Source organism: Silurus meridionalis, chromosome 9 (genome assembly GCF_014805685.1).
Source record: "Silurus meridionalis isolate SWU-2019-XX chromosome 9, ASM1480568v1, whole genome shotgun sequence".
In the NCBI taxonomy this organism is placed as follows: Eukaryota; Metazoa; Chordata; class Actinopteri; order Siluriformes; family Siluridae; genus Silurus; species Silurus meridionalis.
In genome coordinates this window covers 1,626,456-1,643,225 of record NC_060892.1, presented here as the reverse complement: position 1 = coordinate 1,643,225, position 16,770 = coordinate 1,626,456, and the positions used below count along the sequence as shown (strand labels likewise).

Sequence of the window (16,770 nt, the reverse complement as noted above, 5' to 3'; positions counted from 1 at the left end):
GTTTTTTTAATAGATAAACATCCGAATGGTTAAATGAATCTCCACAAATCTCCACAAAATGCAGTGGAACATCTACCCTCAAGAGTGGAGCTCATTATAAAAGCAAACGGAGACTAAATGTGATGTTTAAACAGGAAGCTCAAAACAATCTTATCGTCAAACCTTATCTCATACAGTGTCAGTCATTACTGTAGAATAAATAGTGACTCATCTTCTTGTTTCATGACATCAAAATTGTTCAAATATACATTTTTTGTTCCACACATAAAAAAGTTCTTGTCTCAGACCTAAATAAACCCCACAGACAAACCCGGGTGAGTTACTGATAAAGTCATGAAGCCGTATTACAATAAATCTAAAAATACTCCTGAGCGGCATGGTGGGACATCGTCAGCATTCCTGCATCATGACTCTAGGACTTTGTGGTAACTTTGAGACTGGAGTACTGTGTGTATGAGGATTCTGTTCAGGTTCTCCCTGTGTCCCTGTTGGTTTCCTCGAGGGTCTCCAGTTTCCCTCCCCCTTTAAAAATGTCTTCAGCAGGATTGTATATGAAATTGATCTAGGTGTGAATATGTGCGTGATGCACTGTGACATCCATGACATCCAAGCTGCATTCCTGTGTATTAATGGATAGTCCTTTAGATCCACGAAGACCCTGAGCAGAATAACGGAATGACCGAAGATGAATAAAAGAACGCATGGATTATATAGTGCACGGTTCCTGGGGTGTAGCAAGGAACGCTTGGCCCACAACCAACCACACCAGCCCCACTAACGATTGCCCTGATTATTCCCTCTTTGCAGGTGCAGTACCCTGTGGCGCCCCCTGCTGGTTTGCCCCCTCTGGGAAACCCGGATATACTGGAGGGTGAAAACGACCTGACAGCGCTCACATTCCTGCACGAGCCTGCAGTGCTGCACAACCTGCGTGTGCGCTTTCTTCACTACAACAGCATCTACACTTACTGCGGTGCATGACCACACACACACACACACACACACACACACACACACACACACACACACACACACACACCCCCAACAATTACAATCCAATTCAGACTCAAAAGGGAATAAAGTTTAAGTTCTCAATCTTCTTCTTCTTCTTCTATTGGCTGCTCTCATTAGGGGTCTCCACAGCGGATCATCTGTCTCCATACCCCCCTGTCCTCTACACCAAAACGTCCTACATGCACTGTCCCTCTAATAAACTCATTTCTAATCCTGTCCATCGTCGTCTCTCCCAACGAACATCTCAACATCTTCAGCTCTGCTACCTCCAGCTCCACCTCCTGTCTTTTACTCAATGCCACTGTCTCTAAACCATACAACATCTCAGGTCTCACCACAGTCCTATAAACTTTCCCTTTCACTCACACAGATACTCTTCTATCACAAATCACTCCTGCTATCACTCTTCTCCACCCACTCCACCCTGCCTGCACTCTTTTCTTCACTTCTCTAACACACTCTCCATTACTTTACACTGTTGACCCCAGGTACCTGAACTCCTCCACCTTCTACACCTCTTCTCCCTGCAACCGCACCCCTCCACTGCCCTCCCTCTCATTCACACACATGTACTCTGTCTTACTCCTACTGACTTTCATTCCCCTTCTCTCCAGCGTGTACCTCCACCTCTCCAGGCTCTTCTCCACCTGCTTACTATCAAGTTCTCGAAATGATCCATTATTTTGGAAAATACTATATTTGTACAGGTCTATGGGTCTGAGGGTGGAGGGTCTCAAGTGTGCCTCTGAAAAAAATAAAAATAAAAGGGTATAGGATGGAGTCCTTCCTGCCTGAAGCATAAACTTGTGCATATCCTTCCTTCTCTGTATGATTTAGGAATAGTTTTAGTGGCCCTGAACCCATATGAGCAGCTGCCCATCTATGGAGAAGAGGTGATTGATGCATACAGCGGGCAAGACATGGCTGATATCGACCCTCATATCTTCTCCATAGCAGAAGATGCCTATCGTACCATGATCAGGTCAGTAGGAATTGTAGGGATGGAAAGTGTGAATGGTAGAGTGTGAGATGATTGTCCTTACTTCTTCAGAAATGAGTTGTCATCTGGATATATAGCACAAAATTGTATATGTATATATATGAAATAATATTTTATAATATGTTATAAAAAGAAAAAAATATAAAAAAGAGAATAGAATAAATCTAATTAATGCAATACACTTTTATTATATTGGATAAATTGAGTAATTGATTAAATTGGCACAAATTAAATTGATTAATTAAATATCTTCATTCCTTCCATCCTGCATTCATTCCCTCTTTCGATATGTGGAATTGTTATGATTATTTCCTATGTACCCAATTTTAATTTAAATAATAATAATTAAAAAAATAAGGAATTATTGTACAGGGAGGAGAAAAACCAGTCCATTATCATTAGTGGTGAGTCAGGATCTGGGAAAACCGTCTCTGCAAAATTCACCATGCGCTACTTCGCCGTGGTTGGAGGAGCAGCTCGGCAGACCAGCGTGGAGGAGAAAGTCCTAGCCTCCAATCCCATCATGGAGGTCGTATGGCATCTTGTGTTCTGTTTTTATTGATGAACTTTCGTTTCTGCCAGAGTAATAAAATATACAACGTTTTGTCTTGAAGGCCATCGGGAATGCTAAAACTACTCGCAATGATAACAGCAGCAGGTTCGGGAAGTATATTGAGATTGGCTTTGGATCTAAAGGAGATATAATCGGAGCACACATGAGGACCTACCTCCTGGAGAAATCTAGAGTTGTTTTTCAGGTACCTTTAATTTCACTACAACTGCGTACTACGTATACATCACACAAACAAACGTTTGTGGACACCTGAGGATAAGAACAGTATGGTCCTTTTTAACATCCTATTCTACATTCAGTCCCCATTTAGTGCTGTTATTATATCCTTCACTCTCTTGGGAAGATGTTCCACTAGATTTTGTGGAGATTTGTAAAGATTCATTGAGCTACAAGGGTGTTAGTAAAGTCAGGTACTGATGTAGGAGAGAAAGTGAGGAGCCCTGGGGTGCGGTTAGCCTCACTTTTCAGTGTGGTCTATAGGTTTATAACAGGAGATCTTCCATTCCAACCCTGGTAAAGCAGATCTTCATGGAGCTGGCTTTGTGCACAGGAGCATTGTCATGCTGGAACAGGTTTGGATCTCCTATTGCATCCAAAGACTTCCAATTCAATTGAGTGTACAACTTTGTTTTTAAAAGAAGAACCACACATGGTTGGAAAATTCGGGTGTCCCAATACTTTTGGCAATATAATACAAATGTAAATTGTATATACCCTGCTATTTTGCAAGTTCTCCCACTTAGAAATCATGGAGGGTCTGAAATTGTCATCGTAGGTGCATGTCCACTGTGAGAGACATAATCTAAAAAAAAAATCCAGAAATCACAATATATTATTTTTAAACTATTTCTTTGTATGATACAGCTGCAAATAAGTATTTGAACACCTGAGAAAGTCAATGTTAATATTTGGTACAGTAGCCTTTGTTTGCAATTACAGAGGTCAAACGTTTCCTGTAGTTTTTCACCAGGTTTGCACACACTGCAGGAGGGATTTTGGCCCACTCCTCCACACAGATCTTCTCTAGATCAGTCAGGTTTCTGGCCTGTCGCTGAGAAACACGGAGTTTGAGCTCCTCAAAGATTCTCTATTGGGTTTAGGTCTGGAGACTGGCTAGGCCATGCCAGAACCTTGATATGCTTCTTACAGAGCCACTCCTTGGTTATCCTGGCTGTGTGCTTGGTCATTGTCATGTTGGAAGACCCAGCCTCGACCCATCTTCAATGCTCTAACTGAGGGAAGGAGGTTGTTCCCAAAATCTCGCAATACATGGCCCCGGTCATCCTCTCCTTAATACAGTGCAGTCGCCCTGTCCCATGTGCAGAAAAACACCCTAAAGCATGATGCTACCACCCCCATGCTTCACAGTAGGGATAGTGTTCTTGGGATGGTACTCATCATTCTTCTTCCTCCAAACACGTTTAGTGGAATTATGACCCAAAAGTTCTATTTTGGTCTCATCTGACCACATGACTTTCTCCCATGACTCCTCTGGATCATCCAAATGGTCATTAGCAAACTTAAGACGTGCCTGGACATGTGCTGGTTTAAGCAGGGGAACCTTCGTGCCATGCATGATTTCAAACCATGACGTCTTAGTGTATTACCAACAGTAACCTTGGAAACGGTGGTCCCAGCTCTTTTCAGGTCATTGACCAGCTCCTCCCGTGTAGTTCTGGGCTGATTTCTCACCTTCCTTAGGATCATTGAGACCCCACGAGGTGAGATCTTGCATGGAGCCCCAGTCCGAGGAGATTGACAGTCATGTTTAGCTTCTTCCATTTTCTAATGATTGCTCCAACAGTGGACCTTTTTCACCAAGCTGCTTGGCAATTTCCCGTAGCCCTTTCCAGCCTTGTGGAGGTGTACAATTTTGTCTCTAGTGTCTTTGGACAGCTCTTTGGTCTTAGCCATGTTAGTAGTTGGATTCTTACTGATTGTATGGGGTGGACAGGTGTCTTTATGCAGCTAACGACCTCAAACAGGTGCATCTAATTTAGGATAATAAATGTAGTGGAGGTGGACATTTTAAAGGCAGACTAACAGGTCTTTGAGGGTCAGAATTCTAGCTGATAGACAGGTGTTCAAATACTTATTTGCAGCTGTATTATACAAATAAATAGTTTAAAAATCATACATTGTGATTTCTGGATTTTTTTAGATTATGTCTCTCACAGTGGACATGCACCTACGATGACAATTTCAGACCCCTCCATAAGTGGGAGAACTTGCATAATAGACAGGTGTTCAAATACTTATTTTCCTCACTGTATATTTCACATATATATATATATATATATATATATATATATATATATATATAAATATATATATATATATATATATATAAATATATATATATATATATATATATATATATATATATATATATATATATATATATATATATATATATATATACAGTGCCCTCCACAATTATTGGCACCCTGTTTAAGATGTGGTCGTGGACTTCTAAAATTCTCCTTTTTTAAAACAACATAGAACCCAAATGCAAAAAAGAAAAATCCAACCTTTATTTAAGTACATTACTTTGGTGGTAAAAAATCACACATTTAGAAAAAAAAAAAAACTTGAAATCATGTGTGCCACAATTATTGGCACCCTGATGTTAATACTTTGTACAACCTCCTTTTGCCAACAAGACAGCACTTAATCTCCTCCTATAACATTTCACAAGATTGGAGAACACAGAGAGGATTTTGACCATTCTTCTTTGCACAATCTTTCTAGATCATCCAGTGTCCTGGGTCCTCTCTTATGCACTCTTCTCTTTAGCTCGCCCCACAGGTTTTCGATTGGGTTGAGGTCTGGGGACTGAGATGGCCATGGGAGGACCTTGAGTTTGTGACTGCTGAACCACTTTTGTGTAGATTTTGCCACATGTTTTGGATCATTATCCTGCTGAAAGACCCAATGACGACCCATCTTCAGCTTTCTGGCAGAGGCCATCAGGTTTTTATTTAAAATATCCTGGTACTTCAAAGCGTTCATAATGCCATGCACCCTAACAAGGTTCCCAGGGCCTTTGGAAGAGAAACAGGCCCACAGCATCACAGATCCTCCACCATACTTCACGGTGGGCATGAGGTGCTTTTCGCATACTCATCTTTTGTTTTACGCCAGACCCACTTAGAGTGTTTGTTGCCAAAAGCTCAATCTTAGTCTCATCTGACCAAAGCACACGATCCCAGTTGAAGTCCCAGTACCGCTTAGCAAACTCCAGACGTTTACGCCAGGAGTGTTAGTGAGAAAGGCTTTTTCCTTGCATGCCTCCCAAACAGCTTGTTGGCATGTAGAGAGCGTCTGATGGTTGTTTTGAGACTCTGTGACCCCAAGATGCCACTCTTTGATGCAATTCTGTGACGGTGAGCTTGGGAAATTTTTTACTTCTCTTACCATCCTCCTCACTGTGCGTTGTGGCAAGATAAACTTGGGACCTCTTCCAGCCTTGTTTGTCACTGTTCCAGTTGTTTTAAACTTCTTAATGATTCCTCTGACTGTAGATACCGGCAAGTTAAGGCGAGTGGCTATTTTCTTGTAGCCATTGCCTGACTTATGAAGGTCGACACACATCTGCCTTACTTGAATGGTGTGTTCTCTTGTCTTTGCCATGTTGACAAATGGGTAAGAGAATTAGGCCTCTGTGTCACGTCATATTTATACCCCAGGAAACAGGAAATCATGAATTACTAATTAAAAGTCCCTAGATACCCTGACCAACCTTAGCAACTACAGAAAAATATATAAAAAAAAAAAACAATTACATTTTTCAGATGAATTGTTAGGGGTGCCAATAATTGTGGCACACATGATTTCAAGTTTTTTTTTTTTTCTAAATGTGTGATTTTTTTACCACCAAAGTAATGTACTTAAATAAAAGGTTGGATTTTTCTCTTTTTTTGCATTTGGGTTCTATGTTGTTTTAAAAAAAAGGAGAATTTTTAGAAGTCCACGACCACATCTTAAACAGGGGTGCCAATAATTGTGGAGGGCACTGTATATATATATTCTAAAGGATCCAGTGTGTCCGGTAATAAGGCTATGATGAAGTCTCTGACCAGTCTCTCAAAGCACTTCATCACTACTGAGGTCAGGGCTACAGGGCAGTAGTCGTTGAGGCAGGTGGGCTGGGGTTTCTCGGGACAGGAGCAATGGTGGACTGTTTGAAGCATGAGGGGACAACAGACTGTTCCAGTGAGAGGTTGAATATCTCAGTGAGTATCTCAGTATCGTCTATGACTGTTTATTACCAATTTTTGTTTTGTTTTTTGGTTTCCTATGACTTTTAGGCCCCAGAAGAAAGAAACTATCACATTTTCTACCAGCTTTGTGCCTCCAGAGATCTACCAGAGCTGCGGTCACTCAAACTTAGTAAGCTAATAATGTTTATTAAAAAGAAAAAACGCCTGTTTTTTTTGCACACACGTTATAATAGTTTTTAAAACTAACCAGCTAACGAATTCTTTCCCCCCCTCTAGAAACTGCAGAACATTTTCGATACACCAACCAGGGGCAAAATATAAACATTTCAGGCACAGATGATGCCATGGAGCTGGAGAACACTCGAAATGCTTTGACTATCCTGGGTAAGACATTGGCACTCATAACACACTGTTCTGACCAGTTTCTATGTGTGATCTGATTCCATATCTGATGCCATGTCTGGTTTAACTCTGCAGGAATTTCACCCGACCAGCAGATGGAGCTCTTTCGGATTTTGGCAGGTGTCCTCCATCTTGGCAATGTTCACATCCAGGCCATTGGCAGAGGAGGCGAACGTAGCTACATCAGTGTATGAGCATAAAAACATTATCTTCTGCAAATCTCTAAAGATATACTGTTTGGCCAAAAGTTTGCGGACACCTTAGCGTGCTTTTTGAGAATCCTGTTCCATATTTTGTTTCCGTTTGCTCTTATAATAAGCTCCACTCTTCTGGGAAGATGTTGTAGATTTTGGAGTGTGCTTGAGGAGATGTGTGGAGATTTGGGGCGATTCGTGGAGATTCGTTCAGCCACAGAGGTGTTATTATGATTAGATTCTGACGTTCCATTTCAGCCCAATAGGGTTGAGGTCATAGCTCTATAACATTCCACATAAGATCTTTCACTTCAACATATTTTCAGGCAGATCTTCATGGAGCTGGAATCCTATACAATTGTGTGAACAACTGTACTTATGGTAGCAATTTAAGAACCACGAATGGTTGGAAAAGTCAGGTGTCCCAATACTTTTGTTATATAGTGTATATATATATATATATTGTTTGTCCATGTAGTGTATTGTGTGTGTATTTGCCAGATAGATGATCAACCTCTCATGGTGTTCTCCAAACTAATGGGTGTGGAAGGTCCTCAGATGGCCCAATGGCTCTGTCATCAGCGTCTAGCCGTAGGTGGGGAGCTTTTGGTGAAGCCGTTGTCAGCTCAGAAGGCTAACGAGGCGCGGGATGCTCTGGCTAAACATGTGTATGACCAGCTGTTTATTTGGACTGTACAAAGACTGAACTTGGCTCTGAGGGCACACAGAGAGCAGCCTAAGACTTTTATAGGAGTGCTGGACATCTATGGGTGCGTTCAACGTTTTTTTTCCTCATCAGCCACGCCGGATTTGTGCTCATTAATTAAAACTTTATCCTTTTTTTTTTCAGGTTTGAGACGTTTGACCGAAACAGCTTCGAGCAATTCTGCATTAATTACGCCAACGAGAAACTTCAGCAACAGTTTAACAGGGTAATTAACCCGATTCCGTAGTAAAGAAATTTATGCTTTCATTCAAAATGATGGATCGGTAAAGGAAATTGTGCCGTGTTTTTGCTTTATCATATAATCCACAGTGAAAGCTGTCTCTTTTTATGCAGCACGTATTTCAACTGGAGCAGGAGGAGTACGAGCGAGAGGAGCTTCCCTGGAACCGTATCGAGTTCAGCGATAATCAGCCCTGCATCACACTCATTGAGGGATCTCTGGGTCTCCTGGACCTTCTGGATGAGGAATGCAGAGTGAGTCGTACCGAATACTGAAGGGATTTTTCAAAAAATATATCCATATCTGTCTAAATGCTGCTAAAATCTGGGATTATTCTGATGCAAGATTCCTAAAGGTTCAGATGAAAACTGGGCACGAAAACTCTACGACCAACACCTGAACCGAAGCCCTAATTTCCGTAAGCCGCGCATGTCCAACGCAGCCTTCATCGTGCTCCACTTCGCTGATATGGTTAGACAATTTCACATTTTCACTTCCTGTTTTCACTCTAATAAAAGTCGTTGCTCAGTGGATGAGATTGAGCAAGGACCTGGGCCTTTAAGTTCTCAGCTGTTTAACATAATTATAAGTCATTCTGGATAAAAGCGTCTACTGAACACCATCAATGTAAAGGTTTCCTCTTTCAGGTCCAGTATGAATGTGACGGGTTTATAGATAAGAATCGTGACACAATATTTGAAGAGCCAATCAATATAATGCGAGCCAGTCAGGTACATATGTGCTTTTTCTTTTTTCCTTACACCATGTCTGGATTTTTAGATAAATAAATACTGAATTAAAGAATAATTTCTTGTTCTTCGGTCTCTTCAGTCTGAGCTGGTTGCTGAGTTGTTCCAGCAGGGGTCATCTGGTGGCTCTGTGTCTGCATCGTCCCTACCTGAGAGTGCACGTGCGGGAAAACGAGCTCATCGTGAGCACAAACTCACCGTAGCCTATCAGTTCCGCCAGTCTCTACAGCTCCTGATGGACACCCTGGGCAGCACCACGCCTCACTATGTCTACTGCATCAAACCCAACGACCTCAAACAGCCTTTTATGTAGGCATTTTTTATGGTCCGTTACAATTTACAGCTTTATTATTACTCTGCGTTCACTCTGTCATCATTTTTACAGGATATAGGGAAAGCATGAGACATGTACTATAGGGACAAAAGTGTTGGGACACCCGATGTCATGAGGAAGAAACCTTGAGAGGAACCAGACTCAAAAGGGGAACCTCATCCTCATTTGGGTGATTAAAGTCTTAAAAAACAATACAGAACACTGGAGAGTGAGAACTAACATGAGCATCAGAGTGTAAGATTATGAGTAATGTTCTTTTTACAGTCTTTTACAGTCGGTTGATGTTGTGGAACCACGAGCTACTGAGCAACTCATAAAATAATTTAACATCTGAGATCCAACACCAACTCCTCCCTGCCAGAGCCTTTAAACATTCAGGTCCAATGTCCAAACTCTAATTGGCACTGGTACGTCTCTAGATGGTTCGGGATGTTTGCAGTTTCAACATCTACTTCTTTTAGGGTCCATAATCTTCATGAGGTGGGACGTGACTGGGGCTGGAGCAACCTCAGGATGCCTCTGGATGAGTAGAGAGAGAAAAGCAGTGGAGAGGAATTAGTGTAGCTGCTGTTCATAATATTAACAAGCACACGTTGATAATGTGCTTCCACCTTTAGTGGACTTTGCTATTCTAGAAACTACTAGAAGTCCGGAGTTTTGAGATCTCAGGGAGCATGATGGATTGTAGCGTGTTAGAACACTGGAGGGATAATTGGGAGATAAACCATTTAGTGTTTTGTAAATAAGAAGCAGTAGTTTGAAGTCGATTCGAAACTTAACAGGAAGCCAGTGTAGGGATGAGAAGATTGGGATTATATGATGATATTTTCTCCACCTTGTGAGAACTCTGACTGCTGCATTCTGGGCAAACTGTAGCTTGTTTATTAATGATGCAGGACATCCACCTAGTAATGCATTACAGTAGTCTATTCTGGAGGTCATGAACGCATGGACGAGCTTCTCTGCATCAGATATAGACATGTTTCTTAGCTTAGAAATATTTCTAAGGTGGAAGAAGGCTGGTTTTGTAACATGGTTGATGTGATTTTTAAAAGACAAGTTGCTCTAAAATAACTCCCAGATCTTTTACTGTTGAACTAATAGTTACAGAAAATCCTTCTAAATGCAGGTTGAAAAGCTGGAGCTTCTGTATACTAGTTTTCGGGCCGATGAGCAAAATCTCCGTCTTATCAGAATTTAATCATCAGCATAACAGTGGAAGCTAATCCCATGCTTTCTAATAATATTTCCCAAGGGAAGCATGTATATTGTGAAAAGCAGGGGTCCTAGAACTGGACCTTGTGGCACCCCATAATTTACTAGCATTAGCCTGGAAAGCTCTTCATTTAAATCTACAAAATGGTAACGATCAAACAGGTAGGATTTAAACCATCTTAATGCCGGTCCCTGAATGTTGATGTCATTTTGTAAGCGATCCAGGAGAAGATCGTGATCTATAGTTTCGAATACAGCACTAAGATCTAGTAAAACTAACAGAGAGATGTAGCCTTGGTCTGAAGCTAAAAACAGGTCATTAGTGATTTTAACTAGAGCAGTTTCTGTGCTATGATGGGGCCTAAAACCTGACTGAAACTTCTCAAAGATATTGTTCTCTTGTAAGGTGGAACAGAACTGGGCAGAGACAATCTTTTCCAAAATCTTAGACATAAATAAAAGATTTAAAATTGGTCTGTAATTTGATAGTGTGTTTGGATCTAAATTAGGTTTCTTAATGAGGGGCTTAATAACTGCTAACTTGAGGGGTTTAGGGACGTGACCTAAAAATAGTGTGGAGTAAATAATATTCAGAAGATACTCACCAGCTGTATGTAACACTTCTTTTAGTAGTTTAGTTGGAATGGGATCTAACAGACATGTTGTTGATTTGGATTTGGTGATAAGATCATACAGCTCTTCCTGTCCTGTACATGTAAAGCAGTGTAGTTGTGGAGTTTTAGGTGAGACTGGATCACGAGATGATCTCAGAGTTTGGACCTCCACAATTGTGCTTTTAATACTTTCAATTATTTCAGTGAAGAAATTCATAAAGTCCTCACTACTAAACTGTGATGGAACACATTTTTCAGAGCCCTGATTTGTAGTTAATTTAGCTACTGTACTGAAAAGGAACCTGGGATTGTTTTGGTTGTTTTCTATGAGTTTGCTCAGGTGTTCAGCTCTTGCAGCGTTTAGCGCCTGTCTGTAGCTGAGCATACTGTCTTTATACGCAATTCTAAATACCTCCAATTGAGTTTTTCTCCATTTTCTCTCCAGACCTCTCCAGGTTGCTCTCTTGAGGGCTTGAGTATGACTATTATACCAAGGTGCAGGTGTTTTTCTCAAACCTTTTTAATCGGATGGAGGCAACGGTGTCTAATGTGCTAGTGAGGATATTGTCTGTGTTTTCAGCCATTTGTTCAAGATCATTAGCATTTAGGGGTTTAGTGAGATGTTGAGGGATCAGATCAATACATTTTCCTTTCAACTGAACCCGTTCCAGCATGACGGTGCTCCTCTGAATAAAGATATGCTTCACATGGGTTGCAGTGGAAGATCTAAACCCTATTGAACAGGATAAACTGTCATGCTGACTGCACCCCAGACCACGTCACCAAACCTACATCACTTTACTACTGCCCTTGCAACTGAATACATTTCCGCAAATCTCCACAAACACATTTTAAAATCCAGTGGAACATCTTCCCAGGAGAGTGGAGGTTCTTATTGGAGCAAATGAGGACAAAATGTGAAATGGGATGTTCAGAAATGAACCCACCAATCAAATGCATGGGTGTCCTAATACTTTTGCCCATACAGTATAATATATTATAAAATATACATTATATTTGTGTGTGTGTGTGTGTGTGTGTGTGTGTGTGTGTGTGTGCATGCAAGCGTCTCTGGTTTTTCAAGTGTTCTGCCTTGATATCTCGAGTAAGTTTGTCTCTCTCCGTCTCAGGTTTGATCCTAACAGAGCAGTGCAGCAGCTGCGAGCGTGTGGTGTGCTGGAGACAATCCGCATCAGCGCCGCAGGTTTTCCATCCAGGTAAGATCTTACAGTCAGCGCTCACAATCATCATGGTCAATAGGGTTGGAGCTCTATAGCAGGAGATCTTCCACTGCAACCCATGTAAAGCAGATCTTCATGGAGCTGGAACAGGTTTGGGTCTCTTAGTTCATGTGAAGGGAAAATGTCATGCTTCTGCATCCAAAGACGTCCTGCACAATTGTGTGTATGAACAGTTTGATAAAGAACCACATATGTTTGGAAAGTCCTGTGTTCCAATACTTTTGGCTTTTCTTTAATCACTTTTTCTTCCTCCAGGTGGACATATGAGGACTTCTTCAGTCGTTACAGAGTTCTCCTTCATAGATTGTCGGTTGGTGATTTGCGAGAATCCTGCCGAAAAGAAATCCCTGCCCTCATCCCCGACCCTGAGCAGTACTGTTTTGGCAAGACAAAAATATTTTTCCGGGCAGGTCAGGTGGCCTTGCTGGAGAAGCTGAGAGCCAAGAGGCTGCGGGCAGCAGGGGTAAAGATCCAGAGCTGGGTGAGACGATGGATCCAGCGCCGGCGGTACCTGCAGCTACGTCGGGCTGCTTTGATTTTGCAGAGACACACTCGAGGAACCCTGGCCCGCAGGTGAATCCAAAACTGGTTCATTTCATCACTGAAAAGAAACAGTGAGGTCTCAGGCATACGGGCAGCTCGTGTCATGTTTAAATTAAGATGAGAGCAGAGAATAATCATATTTAGTGATTATTTTTAAAAAGTCTCATGTTGAACTGGTGAAAATGAGCAGCAATTCTACAAAAAGTTCTATAAAAAACTTTCTCCAAAACGTTCTCTTAGCTGTTTGCCAAACATTTTTTCAAACAGTTCTCCTAAACCATCCTTCAAACAATTCCCCAAACCCTTTTCCAAACAATTCCCCAAACCATTCTCTAAACAGTTTTCTAAAATGTTCTCCAAACCATCCTTTAAAAAGTTCTTCAAACTGTTATCCAAACTGTTTCCCAAAATGTTCTCCAAAATGTTCTCCAAACAGTTCTCTAAAACTTTCTGTAAACCATCCTTCAAAAAGTTCTCCAAATAGTTCTCCAAACAATTCTCCAAACAGTTCTCTAAAACATTTGTCTAAAACCATCCTTCAAACATTCCTACAAACAGTTCTTTAAAACATTCTCCAAACCACATTCCAAACAGTTCTTCAAACTGCTCTCCAAACCGTTCTTCGAACTGTTTTCCAAACCCTTCCTCAAACCGTTCTCCAGACTGTTCTCCAAACCCTTTCCAAACTGTTTTCCAAACTTTTCTCCAAACTGTTCTACAAACCATTGTCCAAACTATTCTACAAAATGTTCTCCAACTGTTTTCCAAACCGTTCTCTTACTCCTGTCTTGTGCTTTTGTATCGATTATTACTGTGATGTTCTCTGATGTTAGGTTGGCTTGGACGCTGAGGTACACACGAGCTGCACTGGTCATTCAGAAGACGTACCGTATGGTAGCAGCGAGGCAGAACTTCCTGACCTCCAGAAAGGCTGCAGTAACGATCCAGGCGTTTGTCAGAGGCATGCAGGCTCGGCGTACATACAGACTGGTAAAGAACATCCTAAGAACCTGAATTTACTGCCATTAAATCAGACAGATGTGAATCTTCAGTATCTATGAGACCATGATGTGCTGCACGTGTGTATATTTGCATGAGAAATGAGAAGTTGTGTGTCTGTAACTGTGGCTGTAGATGCTGATGGAAAGAGCAGCAGTTTGCCTGCAGGCGTGGGTCCGATGCTGGCTCGCTCGGCGTCGGTTCAGGCACGTTCGGGCTGCGGTGGTGCTGATGCAGTGCTGTGTGCGCAGGAGAAATGCACGTAAGGAGTTGCGGAAGCTGAGAGCCGAGGCTCGGTCTGTGGAGAGGTACAGAGAACTCAACAAAGGCATGGAGGTCAAACTCATGCAGCTTCAGCTACGTGCTGACCAACAGGTAAGAGAGAAAGATTTCTCTACAAAATACTGGTTTTGAAATAAAGATCTAGTGTGAGTGCTAAAAGGAGCAAATGAGTTGGTAACAGCATTCGTTTACATTATTATTGATTTTAACGATTAGTTGTTGCTGCTCTGATCCTGTGCCAATGTACCTGTGCACAGCTCTATGAAGATATGGATTACATGGGTTGGAGTGGAAGATCTCCTGCTATAGAGCTCTGACCCTCAACACTATTGAACATGTATAAATGTGAATGCTGACTGCACCCCAGGCCTCCTCACTTCCCCTACATCAGTACCTGACATTACTAAAACCCTTGTGGCTGAATGAATCTCCACAAATCTATACCCACATCTAGTAGTACATCTTTAGAGAAGATTGGAGCTTATTATAAGAGGAAATGGGAGCTAAATTGGAATGGCATGTTTAAAAACCACACAACCATAATAGGCTCAAGTGTCCCATTATTTATATATATATATATATATATATATATATATATATATATATATATATATATATACAGTACAGACCAAAAGTTTGGACACACCTTCTCATTCAAAGAGTTTTCCTTATTTTCATGACTATGAAAATTGTAGATTCACACTGAAGGCATCAAAACTATGAATTAACACATGTGGAATTATATACATAACAAAAAGTGAACTGAAAATATGTAATATTGTAGGTTCTTCAAAGTAGGCATCAAGAGAATGCCAAGAGTGTGCAAAGCAGTAATCTAAGCAAAAGGTGGCTACTTTGAAGAACCTACAATATATATATATATATATATATATATATATATATATATATATATATATATATATATATATACATATACAGTATATAGTAAAAGAATTGCCTGTGGAACCCATCATATTGTCTCAAAGGGTGCCAATAATTTTAGAGCAGACAGTTTTTTGTTTACCAATGGGATCATAGTGCACTTGTGATTATGTGTGTGTGTGTGTGTGTGTGTGTTGTGTCTCAGGCGAGAGAAAGTGCATCTCTGCGTGAAACTCTCAATGCTGAACGCGAGTCACACATCTCAGAAGTGAATCAGCTGCACTTGACTCTGCTCAAAGTGCAGAAGCAGCTCGAGGAGCAGAGCCAAGCTGTTCCAACTCTCACTGCAAAACAGGAGGAGGAGAAAAGGAGAGCTGAGGAGATAGCAGCTCAGGAGATTCACCAGCTCACACAGGTCTGTGTCTCCCCTACATCTCACTGCATCTCACTACATTTCACTGACTGCATCTCACTACATCTCTCTACACCTCACTGCATCTTACTGCATCTCAGTACATCTCACTACACCTCATTGCATCTCACTACACCAAACTACATCTAACTACACCTCACTACACCACAGTACACCTCACTGCATCTCACTACATCTCACTTAACCTTACTGCATCTCACTACATTTCACTACATCTCACTACACCTCACTGCATCTCACTACATCTCACTTAACCTCACTGCATCTCACTACATCTCACTACACCTCAGTGCATCTCACTACATTTCACTACACCTCACTACATCTAACTACACCTCACTACACCACAGTAAACCTCACTGCATCTCACTACACCTGATTACATCTCACTACATTTCACTACACCTGACTGCATCTCACTACATTTCACTACACCTGACTGCATCTCACTACATTTCACTACACCTGACTGCATCTCACTACATTTCACTACACCTGACTGCATCTCACTACATTTCACTACACCTCACTGCATCTCACTACATCTCACTTAACCTCACTGCATCTCACTGCATCTCACTACACCTCACTGCATCTCACTACATCTCACTTAACCTCACTGCATCCCACTGCATCTCACTACACCTGATTGCATCTCACTACATTTCACTACACCTCACTGCAAGATAACTACACCACACTACACCAAACTACAACAAACTACATCTCACTACACCTCACTGCATTTTACTACATCTAACTACACCTCACTACACCTTACTATAGTTTACTACAACACAATACATCTCACTACACCACACTACACCTAACTACACTTTACAAAACCTCACTACACCTTACCACATCTCACTACAACACCCTATGCACTTCTCTTCATGTGTGGAATGTTCCTTTGAGAACATTAGAAGCATATCTTCTGCTGATTTCCTTTTTTTCCCTGCAGGTGATAGAAGCGTTGAAAGTGGAGAGGAACTGTTTGGAGAAGGAACGAGATGATCTGATCACACGTTTGAAGGAGTTGGAGAAAATTCAAGAAGGTAAATTTCTTTCTTTCTTTCTTTCTTTCTTTCTTTCTTTCTTTCTTTCTTTCTTTCTTTCTTTCT

At 41.3% G+C, this 16,770-nt stretch overlaps 1 protein-coding gene across 2 annotated transcripts in view; it reads left to right on the top strand.

Moving 5' to 3' along the window:
* Positions 1-16,770, top strand: part of si:dkey-110c1.10 (unconventional myosin-Vb) — a 28,381-nt gene that overhangs the window by 1,977 nt on the left and 9,634 nt on the right. For both annotated transcript variants that reach the window (XM_046856757.1, XM_046856756.1), the window contains exons 3-21: positions 808-973; positions 1,852-1,996; positions 2,387-2,543; positions 2,629-2,772; positions 6,899-6,980; positions 7,088-7,195; positions 7,289-7,401; positions 7,909-8,177; positions 8,258-8,339; positions 8,468-8,608; positions 8,700-8,825; positions 9,002-9,085; positions 9,186-9,412; positions 12,397-12,483; positions 12,763-13,080; positions 13,884-14,040; positions 14,185-14,424; positions 15,419-15,628; positions 16,611-16,704. In XM_046856757.1, the coding sequence (XP_046712713.1) occupies positions 808-973; positions 1,852-1,996; positions 2,387-2,543; positions 2,629-2,772; positions 6,899-6,980; positions 7,088-7,195; positions 7,289-7,401; positions 7,909-8,177; positions 8,258-8,339; positions 8,468-8,608; positions 8,700-8,825; positions 9,002-9,085; positions 9,186-9,412; positions 12,397-12,483; positions 12,763-13,080; positions 13,884-14,040; positions 14,185-14,424; positions 15,419-15,628; positions 16,611-16,704 (2,950 nt within the window). The remainder of the gene's footprint in view (positions 1-807; positions 974-1,851; positions 1,997-2,386; positions 2,544-2,628; positions 2,773-6,898; positions 6,981-7,087; positions 7,196-7,288; positions 7,402-7,908; positions 8,178-8,257; positions 8,340-8,467; positions 8,609-8,699; positions 8,826-9,001; positions 9,086-9,185; positions 9,413-12,396; positions 12,484-12,762; positions 13,081-13,883; positions 14,041-14,184; positions 14,425-15,418; positions 15,629-16,610; positions 16,705-16,770) is intronic.